Source organism: Asterias rubens, chromosome 3 (assembly GCF_902459465.1).
Source record: "Asterias rubens chromosome 3, eAstRub1.3, whole genome shotgun sequence".
Lineage (NCBI taxonomy): Eukaryota > Metazoa > Echinodermata > Asteroidea > Forcipulatida > Asteriidae > Asterias > Asterias rubens.
This window is the reverse complement of record NC_047064.1, coordinates 1,955,654-1,966,895: the sequence shown is the minus strand read 5'-3', so window position 1 is coordinate 1,966,895 and position 11,242 is coordinate 1,955,654. Positions and strand designations below refer to the sequence as shown.

Genomic DNA, 11,242 nt, shown 5'->3' with positions numbered 1-11,242 from the left:
CAGTTTTGTACAATGTATGTGACCATAAAAAAAGTCAATTATGCAAATAAACAATGAAACAATCATACAAAAAAACACCACAACAATTTTTTTAAACGACTTCTGTGGATTTATTACTGACTGTTAGTGAGTTTTATTAGAAAAAAAAAATATTTAAACGTTTACTGTGATAAATACATGTAATTAAAAAACAGTGAAGTGGTTATAATTTAAGTATAAAATAACATGGCTACTGTTTACGTTAACTTTACGAACAACTGTGTAAATCGTTTATCATAATATGCATACAATCAAACTAAGAAACTGTAGTCAGAAATTTGTTTTTTTTTCCTGGGGAAGGGGGGGGGGGGGCAGGGGGCAGACAAGTACAAACATTCGTGTTAACAATTATTATGTAGTCTTTGAACCAAATGTATATTTGTTGTTCTAAGTCATGTGGCGGTCTGACCATTGTCTTAAGTTTCTTGCAGATGCAGAAGTTGTCCGTTGCCTGTTCATGTCTCAGCTTTTCCTTATTGCTTATATACAAGTCTATCAACATGAGTTTTTGGGAGTTTTATCTGACACCATAAACACAGAAATGTCATTGTCTGTGTTTTTTTTTAATGTTGTTTGCCATTAAATACATTACGGAAGCCCGTAATATTGGTTTCAAAATATTCTTTTAAAAATCTACCGTCAATGTTTAGTTAGTTTTTCTTGTTTCTCATTATTGTTTTCGTTTTCATGACATAATTATGTGATTTTCTTTTTAGGTTTACAACTTATATATATCATCACTGATAAAGGGTTGGTTTAAACAAGGGCCAGATCCGGTACAGGGATTCTCTAAAAATAATAAGGAATTGTACGTGCGGCTTTTTTGTTAACTGTTAAGAGGAATTTTTATCAGAGAACTGTCAGATAAAGCAACTCAAACAAAATATAATCAACTTTATACTTTTTTTCATTGTTTGTATTTTACATTTTACATATAGTAATGTTTTAAGTGCATTTGCTTAAAATAGTAAACATCCATGGCGAAGAAGATAACAAAAAGAAGGAGTGCTGGCATTGAATGTTGGCAGAGGAGTCTATTTTTCCTAAATTAAAGTTGCATGGCACATATTTGCTGAAAGGTGTTATCTGGGGTGTTTCTCACTTAAAGGGTTTTGGTACTCTTTGTACGACACAGAACACAATGCTGTCAGATTTACATTAAACTTCCACGGTTTGAAGATAATGATGGTAGAAATCCTTCCGTAACATGTTTCTATGCTCGGTTCTGAAGTTTTTGAGAAATGAGTAAAGCAATGTCACGAACTTAACTCTCTAACGAGACGACAATTGTTTTAGCACGTACTAGGGATTAACGCCACTCTCCTGAAAACACTGCTCACTTGTTTCTCAAAAACTTGACGACTGATGTAAGTGCAACTTCTAAACGTAAGTACATACATTTTTATTCACAGTGAGTATAGGCAGTCATGTCAATGGCAATATTTGTCATTGGCCAGGTATCAAAACCCTTCAACTCGAGCATTTTTTTCCCCGATTTTGTTTTTTAAATTTGACAAAATGAAGAGAAACTTTCCAAACACGTTCACTTATGCCACGGACATTTCACACAATAAATTATTGCAGATGGGCCCAATGTGAGACAATGTAGGACCCTGCCAATAATTAATAAGTAGGTTTTAATGGAATATCATTTTAACAAAGGTGCATTTGTTTGTGCAATACATTATATAAAAGCTATCACTTCATCGAATTTACACAGTCACATACATACAAAATTTCTGGTTTAAATCGAGCACAGATATATCGTCTTTAATGCAAATCAGATGAACATCATAAACTAAATTATATTAGTGGTTCACACTTATTTATCAACAATCACATGCATACGACAAATATGTTTAATGTGTGCGTAAACATTAACCGAGTGTTTATATGGTTATAAGTTATCGTATTCTATTTACATGAACTAAAACGTTGTATTATTTTGTGTTTGATTCACCAATTAAGTTTTGGAGTATTCTGTTGTGTCTTTATTTATTAAGTATTATTACCTCCTTTTCATGCGTTTTGCTGATGCTGTTTGAACATCTTTATTTTTATGCAGTGATCGTTATTCCTTTTGAAAGGTCTCTTCGGTAGGATTTGAAACTGCGTATGGTGGAAGTTTTTACTAAAAGAGGTTTTCAAGAAGAAAATTAGAAGTGAGGTGGATAGACAACATTAATGTTGGTGTTAATATTTGAGTGGGGTTGTTGACCTGTTCCACTGTCCTTCACATGACAAATCTTGTAGGGAGCATGCGTGGTGACCTCTCCAACCTCGGTCCCATATGCCAGTCGATAACCCTCAGTGCTACTGGAACAACCTTGGTTGCCCGTTGGTAAGGGGCTCCAAGTCGCGTTTAAGTTACCCCTGACGCACCCCTCGATTATATCTCCCGACGGGCCCGCGTAGGTCCCAAAACTCGCGTATGACCCACTGCCGAGCGTTGGACGTAAGGCGCTCCGGTCATAGGTCAAATTGCCTGACCTAGGATTTTGCTTTTGGGCGACGGATGTTTGCTGTATGTCATCTGTGATGGACTTGGATGCAAGCTGGTTGGAGTTGACGACCGTTGTGTACGCGGAGGACGATTTTGGTGATGCCATATTTCGATAGGACGATTCAAACTGCATGGTCTTTTGACAGTGAGTGAAGGACGGGGGGCTACGCTCGATAAACTGAGACACGTCATTGGTCATTGAGTCTTGAGAGCGAGTGCTGCATGACGGGTAACCCTTGGCTTTTGTGACATTCTTCAGGGCAATACGTTTTTGTTTCATTCGTCGGTTCTGAAACCAAACCTTCACCTGTTCAAATAAAAATAAAGTTAAATGTTTTCATTTGTGAACGAATCATCAGCTTAGTTTTCACTTCTAGTATTTATGATAGCTTTGAAACACCATGATTCTCCTAGAGGTTCAACATGAACTTGTCCGCTTCTAAATACAGGATTTGAGCAGCCATCGCTACTGGACAGTCTTGGTGAAATGGAGGTTAGCCAAGTTGGGTTCGCCTTGATTCGAATCCAGCCCAGTAAATATGCCGGATTTTGGGGTTTGAACATGACTCGGAAAATTTCATACAGTGTAACACACATCGGTGTAAGGCTAAAATCAAATAATATTCTTTATCCCCGATGCAAGTTTCACAGCTATATTTTCTTGCTTGCATGTTTAGGGTGCAACCAACTAATATTATTTACCCGATGCAAGTTTACTGTACATCTATATTTCTTGTACGTTAGGATAAAACCAAATAATACTCGTTATCCCCGATGCAGGATTAGTATTTAACATTTCTAACTTTTATGTTACGGTAAAACCATATAATATTGTTTGTCCCCGCAAGTTTACTATAATTACATATTTTCTTTCTTGTATATGAGGGTGAAACCAAACTATATTATGTTTTCATCGATCCAAGTTTAATGTACTTCTTAACTTTATTGTATATTGGGATAAAACCAACTAGTATTCTTTATTCCCGCGATGGAAGTTTACTATCTATCTTTTCATTGCTTGTCTGTTAGGGTATAACCAAATACTATTCTGTATTCCCGATGCAAGTTTAGTACATATTTCTGTTTCTTGAGAAAATAAAATTAGCTGTTGCAAACAACTTACAATCAAATGGACCGATTGTATAATGCAAAAAAATAGTTAATGGCCTGACGTTTCGACCCTAGCAGAGTCTTTCTCTTAGCCTTCGAGAAAGACTCTGCCAGGGTCGTTTGCATCTCTGTTCCTTATAATGTTTGTATCACAGAAGCAAGTTTAATATCTATCTTTTCTTTCTTCTATATTAGGGTTGCACCAATAAGTATTCTTTATCCCCGATGCAAGCTTAATATATATTTTTTCTTTATTATATGTTAGGGTACAATCAAATGATATTCTTTATCATGAAGCAAGTTTTCTACACAGGGGGCCTACTTATTTTATTGTATGTTTGTTTAAAACCAAACAATATTCGTTATCCCCGATGCAAGTTTAATATCCAGTTTTCTTTATTATGCCCTCTATGTGTGGGTAACCAAATAGTATTCTTTATCCCTGATGCAAATTTAACTCATTTCTTTTCTTTCTTATCCACGATGCAAGTTAGTTATACCTTTCCTTTATTTATTGTATGTTAGGGCAAAACCAAATAATAATTATTCTGTATCCCCGATTCAAGTTTAACACATATATTTTCTTTATAGAGATGGTAAAATCAAATACTATAAGTTATCCCCGAAGCAAGTTAGTTACCTATCCTTTATTTATTGTATGTTAGAGCAAAACCAAATGATATTCTTTATCCCGATGCAAGTTCAATATCTGGCTTTTCTTTCTTCAAATCTTAGTTGCTCATACAGATGCTCTCTGTTAGTCATCGGCACTCAACAAGTTTCATCCATGTCTTTTTCCTTTATGGCAGAAAGTTTTGAATTTGACTATTCTTCTTCTTATGGATCCTATGTTGAATATGGTTAACGAACTTTGTCAAAATGTTTGAAAGTACATCATAAACAAAGGAAAATGTGTAAAACAAAGATTGCAAACTCTTTACTTGTAATATTTGGTTACGGCATTAGAGCGTTTGAGCTTAAAGACTCATGACACTATTAGTAGTTGTCAAATACTATTCTTCACACTTGATGTATCTCAACATATGCATAAAATAACAAACCTGTGAAAATTTGAGCTCAATTGGTCGTCGAAGTTGCGAGATATTTTTGAAAGAAAAACACCCTTTGTAGCACCATTGTCACATTAAGTTGTATGCTTTCAGATGCTTGATTTCGAGACCTCGAATTCCAAACTTGAGGTCTTAAAATCAAATTCGATGAAAATTAATTCTTTCTCTAAAACTACATTATACTTCAGCAGAGGGAGCCGTTTCTCACAATGTTTTATACTATCAACCTCTCCCATTACTAGTTACAAAGTAAGGTTTTGTGCTAATAACTATTTTGAGTAAATACCAATAGTGTCCACTGCCTTGAAATCACTTTGAAACATACATTTCCAACATCAATGGTAAATATTCGATAAGAAGGAATGAACTTATAACAATTGTGAGAAGATTTGAAGTCTGAATTGTTATTGTTTTATACTCTTTTGCAAGCTCAAGAGGGCCAGTTGCTGTTATACCATCGTGGTCGCGTCATGACAAATCTTCGAGACAGTTTTGAATCAACTTTTTATTCCCCTGCTCGGGAATCTCGTCCACTAGTCATCGTGGATTAAGTATTTAAATAATACTTAACCAATTGTACAATAGTAGTATCATTTCAATATACTTAATTAAGGTTTTCAGAAGATATTAATGGATAACTTGTTTCTATGCGTTGCGGTTTTATGTTTTGGTTGGCGTGCAGAAAACGATTTTCGAAAGCTTGAAATGGTGCGAAACCTTAGACCAAAGCCATTGACTGAAGGGCTTGGTTAATACTTCCTGTGAATGCAAATGCGAAGGGAATTTCGACGTCCCATTGCTTTTTTTCCACAACTCAACTTTTGCAATTGAGTTTAGGCATCGGTTAAGGAGAGTTATAGTAACTGTAATGATTTGAACTCAACAATTTGGAATAAAGTAAACTACCTGTCGCTCCGTTAGTTCCAGAAGGCAAGCTATTTCAATTCGTCTGGGTCTGCAGATGTATTTATTGAAGCGAAATTCCTTCTCCAGCTCCAGTAATTGTGTATTGGTAAACGCCGTTCGGACACGTCGCGTTGGGCCGAGTGGCTTTCCTGTAATTGACACAATAATTCAAACAGTTCATGGTAAACAGGGAAAACCAATATCATCACCATTGTTTCAAACTAATAAGCATATTGCTTGACAATACGGAAAGTGAATCAATCCATAATTTGCCGTTGTTTAGTGGGGAGGGGACTCTTTTGCTTGCTTTTTGCTGGCTGACTAACTTGTATAGTTTAAGATGTTTGCAAGGCGTGTTGATCGGCCAATTGTGATTTCTTGTTTATTGCGCTTTATAAATGATTGCGGTTATTTATCTACATTTTATTTTTTCTGTATCGTGAATAATTCAACATACTTTATAGCAAAATTGAACCAAATTAAAGATATGTATATTCAAACGTGGTATTGTTTGTTAAATAATTTGTTGAATAATGCAATTCAATGTTAAAACAAAACAAAACAACAGTTAAACAAACAGTTAAACAAACAGTTAAACAAACAGTTAAACAAACAGTTAAACAAACAAACAAACAGTTAAACAAACAAACAAACAGTTAAACAAACAGTTATACAAACAGTTAAACGAACAAACAGTTAAACAGTTAAACAAACAAACAGTTAAACAAACAAACAAACAAACAAACAAACAAACAAACAAACAAACAAACAAACAAACAAACAAACAAACAAACAAACAAACAAACAAACAAACAAACAAACAAACAAACAAACAAACAAACAAACAAACAAACAAACAAACAAACAAATTCATAAGCATACTTCGGATATATTGATACCTTGTTTTAACTGCAAATTAATTACCATACATAAGGATTTTCAAAACAGTCGCGACTGACATTGCCAGCTTAAAGGCAGGGTTCTTTTGGTAATATACGACAAGTTAATTGTCATCGAACTTACTTTGGTAAAGAGCACTGGAGAGATGTTGATATTATACAACATTAGTACAAACGATCCAATTTAAAGTAAATTTTAATGTCATAGCAAGGGGTCACAATTTACCCAGAGATATGAATCTAAGACAGGTTTTAGACATGAAGTTTTTCTCATGCATCTAAAGGACCTGATTCTAAGGAAACAGGGTGTTAATTTATAATTTGCTTCAATTTTTAGGACCAATTAGTCACTTTTCTACAACAGGTAGCATGCACTTGTTTGGATACACCAGGTTGGATACGGGTCTTTGACTGCTTTTTCAGCAACGTAGTAACCCGGAAGACTCATATCTACCTGGCTGTAGTTAACTCATCAGTCTGAGTCAAGTCGTTTTGGTGTTTAGTCGACGTTTCATTCAACGTAAACAAAGTGTGTCCAAGACATCACTAACAACGTGCCTTTGGTGACATCTTTGTAATATTTTCTATCGATAATTATAACTACAACTTTAATAAAATAGTGCTCAGTCGGTCATGTTTTTGAGGACGATTGAGTAAACAAAAAATGCATTAAGGATGCGCATGATAAATTTTAATCATAGGTTTACCATTATTGAATACTTATTCATCACAATCCTGTTGCATGTTATTATAGCCAATTCGAAAAAGAAAAAAAAATGCTGATTTTGTTGTCTCAAAAACCATGTTGGTTTAGAAGACTTGACGTTTGAGGTATCATTACCACCTGTGGCCATAGTTTCTAATTAGCATGAAATTCACGAGAACTTCGTTCAAATTCATAAACAACAAGACATTTTATGCTGATTTTGTTTCTTCTTTTTTCCCCCATTTAGTTAGTGTGGGTGTATGTACAAATTTCATCAACTATAAGAGTATGGAAAAAGTCAACATGTTGGCAGTGGCTAACTGGTACTTCGCGGAATAACAATACTTCGCGGAATGACAAACATGAACCCCCATTAATCAGGATTTTCTTGCATGAAAACCTCACCTCCTTTACTAACGTCTTGGTTCTTCTCAGCTCCATGGGTCACTGGTTGGGTAGTGTCCACCCAGGGATACTCAGGTAACTTCACAGACGGCACCGGGCATCCCTTGGACCCAACCACTTTAGTACGGACTTTAGACGGTGTCAGAGCGTGGCAGCAGGGTAGGCTACTCAAGCCAACCGACGGCATTGAGCAAGGCAAGCTCGGGTCTTGTGCCTGAGGCGGTGTTGCTGAGTGATTCGCAGTAATCGATTGGACACCGGATTGATGGGCAGAAATGGCTGGATAGTTCACACTCGTCCGCACAGCGCTGCTTGATGAAAGCATAGATGTAGAAAGGTTACTGGCCACACCATTTTGGAAACTGTGTGTGGTGTGGTTGTTGTTAGCTACCGCAAACTGCTCATTACTGCGTGTTTCATCCATGTCTGAAGATGAGTAACGGCGAGTCTGTGCAATGTACATGAGAGTTAACTACAAATACCTTAGGTTTCTCTGCAGGCTGGGATGGACCACATAGATACTGGCTGCTCTGTAACTGCCACCTTGCATATAAATCACCGGCTTTTTATACCAATATTTCCTTATGACGTGACCTAGTTAAAAAAAAAAAAAAAAAAAAAACTCTTTAACTGTGGAGCTTGTAATGGGTGTCCTCAGCTTTGTTTTTCTATAGTGTCTTATCCTTGCCACGTGATAGACGAACACGTTACTGTATCGACATTGCTATACACGTAAAACAAATTCACGTGGTCAGTGACATTTTCATTTTACGCGAGACGTCGCTGCTTGTGGGTTTATTCTTGTTGGGATTGGCGACAAGATGAAGGCCGGCCACACACGGGTGTTGGCGAGAGGATGAGGAAGGGGGGGGGGGGTGGTTGACTGTAGACCGTTGTAGACGGGCTGTTGTCCCAGAGAATGGGTCTCCCGAGGGTGTTTTTATTTTGGAAGGGGTACGCCGTATTCGTATTACATTCTTTGGCCGATAAAGCAATCCCGGTGGCGATTGTTTACTACAATTCTTGTTATTTATACAAATATTAAATTTCCACTTTTTATTCTGGGAGCATTACTGCCGTTTTCTGTTGTCATGGTGGTGGGGGGGGGGGGGGGGCGTGCACTGGAATTTGCTTTTGCGATGACACCTCGTGACAATCTCGTTGTGGGTGTTGGTAGCGTTGAACCACCACTACTCATGCAGAGAGTGTTATAATTATGGTGTCACCGCAAACCTTACTTAGTGTTTTTTTTTCCCCCACGCATAGCCAAATGTCTTATCTTGTCAGGATAAACTTACAACATTTTCAACGCTAACATGAGTTGTGGGTGTAATGGTTTGGGGTTGATTTCACTTGGGTTGATGCTGGGGTTGGGGAGGAGCGTACAATAAGTTAATTTAGTAAAATATCATTATGAATTCGTAAAAAAAGGTTGCGACTGTCTCAATTACAAATAGACAAGTTTATCACAAAGTGGAGATTTATGGTTTAATTGCCTTTGTTTTTCTTCCCATGTTTTGTCTACTTGTTTGTTTGTTTTTGTGTTTGTTTGTTTGTTTGTTTGTTTGTTTGCGTGCTTGCTTGCTTGCTTGCTTGCTTGCTTGCTTGCTTGCTTGCTTGCTTGCTTGCTTGCTTGCTTGCTTGCTTGCTTGCTTGCTTGCTTGCTTGCTTGCTTGCTTGCTTGCTTGCTTGCTTGCTTGCTTGTTTGCTTGTTTGCTTGTTGGTTTGTTGGTTTGTTGGTTTGTTTGTTTGTTTGTTTGTTTGTTTGTTTGTTTGTTTGTTTGTTTGTTTGTTTGTTTGTTTGTTTGTTTGTTTGTTTGTTTGTTTGGTTGTTTGTTTGGTTGGTTGGTTGTTTGTTTGTTTGTTTGTTTGTTTGTTTGTTTGTTTGTTTGTTTGTTTGTCTGTCTGTCTGTCTGTCTGTCTGTCTGTCTGTCTGTCTGTCTGTCCGTCCGTCCGTCCGTCCGTCCGTCCGTCCGTCCGTCCGTCCGTCCGTCCGTCCGTCCGTCCGTCCGTCCGTCCGTCCGTCCGTCCGTCCGTCCGTCCGTCCGTCCGTCCGTCCGTCCGTCCGTCCGTCCGTCCGTCCGTCCGTCCGTCCGTCCGTCCGTCCGTCCGTTCGTCCGTCCGTCCGTCCGTCCGTTCGTCCGTCCGTCCGTCCGTCCGTCCGTCCGTCCGTCCGTCCGTCCGTTTTTAGTTTTTTTGCTTTTTTATGTAGGGCTTAATTATTTAAATAAAATAAAGGTGTTTGCACTTAAACCACTAAAAATAATTGTTATAATAAAAACGTACTTGGTATTACAAGCAGTGGAGAGCTGTTACTAGTTTAAAACATTGTGACAAACGGCTTCTTCTGAAGTAACGTAGTTTTTGAGGAAAATGTCATCACCCAAATAAAACAAAATGCAAACAGTAAGAAAAACCGAAAACCAAACTGTGGACAATTATTTGACGGCGAGATAACATAGGTAGGTTGACAAATTTGTTAGATTTGTCGGTGCGGGTGGATTTATTGACTTATCAACACGTGTAGGACTTATCAACACGTGTAAGACTCGTAATCAGTTAACTTGAAGTTGATAATTCGGTTTGATTTGCATGTTTTCCCAAAAGGCGTGGAGCCCATGATGCTGTTACCGTTACTGTCAAATGGTAGCATGGGGTCTAAATGGAAGGGGGGGGGTGGGGGTGGGGGGGGGGGGTTGGGGGTCTAAATGGAAGGTGTTGATAAGTCAATAAATCCATTGCAACAATATGCCATATAGTCAGAGGGCAAAATATCAGGAAACAAATTTCCATAAATCAAGGGGCTTCTCGTTGTTTTTATCATTTTTTTATTTAGATAACTAGTAAAATAATGAGAGAAAACAAGTGTCAAGTAAAACTTATCAACCACATCCATTAAATAACAAACGCTTTTTCTTAATCCTCTTCCAAAATCACATTTAACCTCGCATCCGTTTCACAGTCAAATCCTACAAACATTTCTTCATATGAAACAACAATGCATGCCATTTACATGTCAGTCATAAACGCTGCATGCAGACGACGGATCGAAAGTGCAGCTGACAAACGTCAGCTCGGACCAATCAAAACACAGATATGGAAAGCTTACGTCACTTCACGTTTTATTCAAATGACATCTTTGCATCCAATGAAATCACTGTGTATGCATACACCAGTGACTGTCTTCGTCACTGCGGATAAAGACTTAAGGACCAGTCTACTTTAGTGGGAGGGTAAACATCTAACACACCACCACAAGTTTGTTAATGGTGTAAGCTGAAAACAAGTTGTTATTTAGCGACGTCCCCATTGGTTTAGAGTACACAATAGAAATTTAAGGACCACCCCTGTAATTTTCCATGAACTATTTGTAAAAGTCCTTAGTGTACAATGTAATTTATATGCGTAGACACCAATGCACACAAGCAAACTTGTAAACGCCTCACCTCACAACCGTGGACGTCATATTCTCTCCCCTCATTACATTTCTGAACTGATAACGTCATACACCCCGACAAGGTCACTTAGATTCCTCTTCACAGCTTCTCCCACAAGTTCCCCCATACAGAAAAAAAAACGTACGGTAAAAGAACCTTTGCTTTCA

At 37.6% G+C, this 11,242-nt stretch overlaps 1 protein-coding gene across 1 annotated transcript; it reads right to left on the bottom strand.

The window, feature by feature from the left end:
• Positions 1-327: 327 nt before the first annotated feature.
• LOC117288252 (homeobox protein Hox-A3-like) lies at positions 328-8,085 on the bottom strand. The gene is made up of 3 exons (XM_033769034.1): positions 7,639-8,085; positions 5,629-5,777; positions 328-2,849 (listed from the first exon to the last, which is right to left on the bottom strand). The coding sequence occupies exons 1-3, from the start codon at positions 8,060-8,062 to the stop codon at positions 2,196-2,198; spliced, it is 1,227 nt and encodes a 408-aa protein (XP_033624925.1). The 5' UTR covers positions 8,063-8,085; the 3' UTR covers positions 328-2,195.
• Between the last annotated feature and the right edge of the window lie 3,157 nt (positions 8,086-11,242).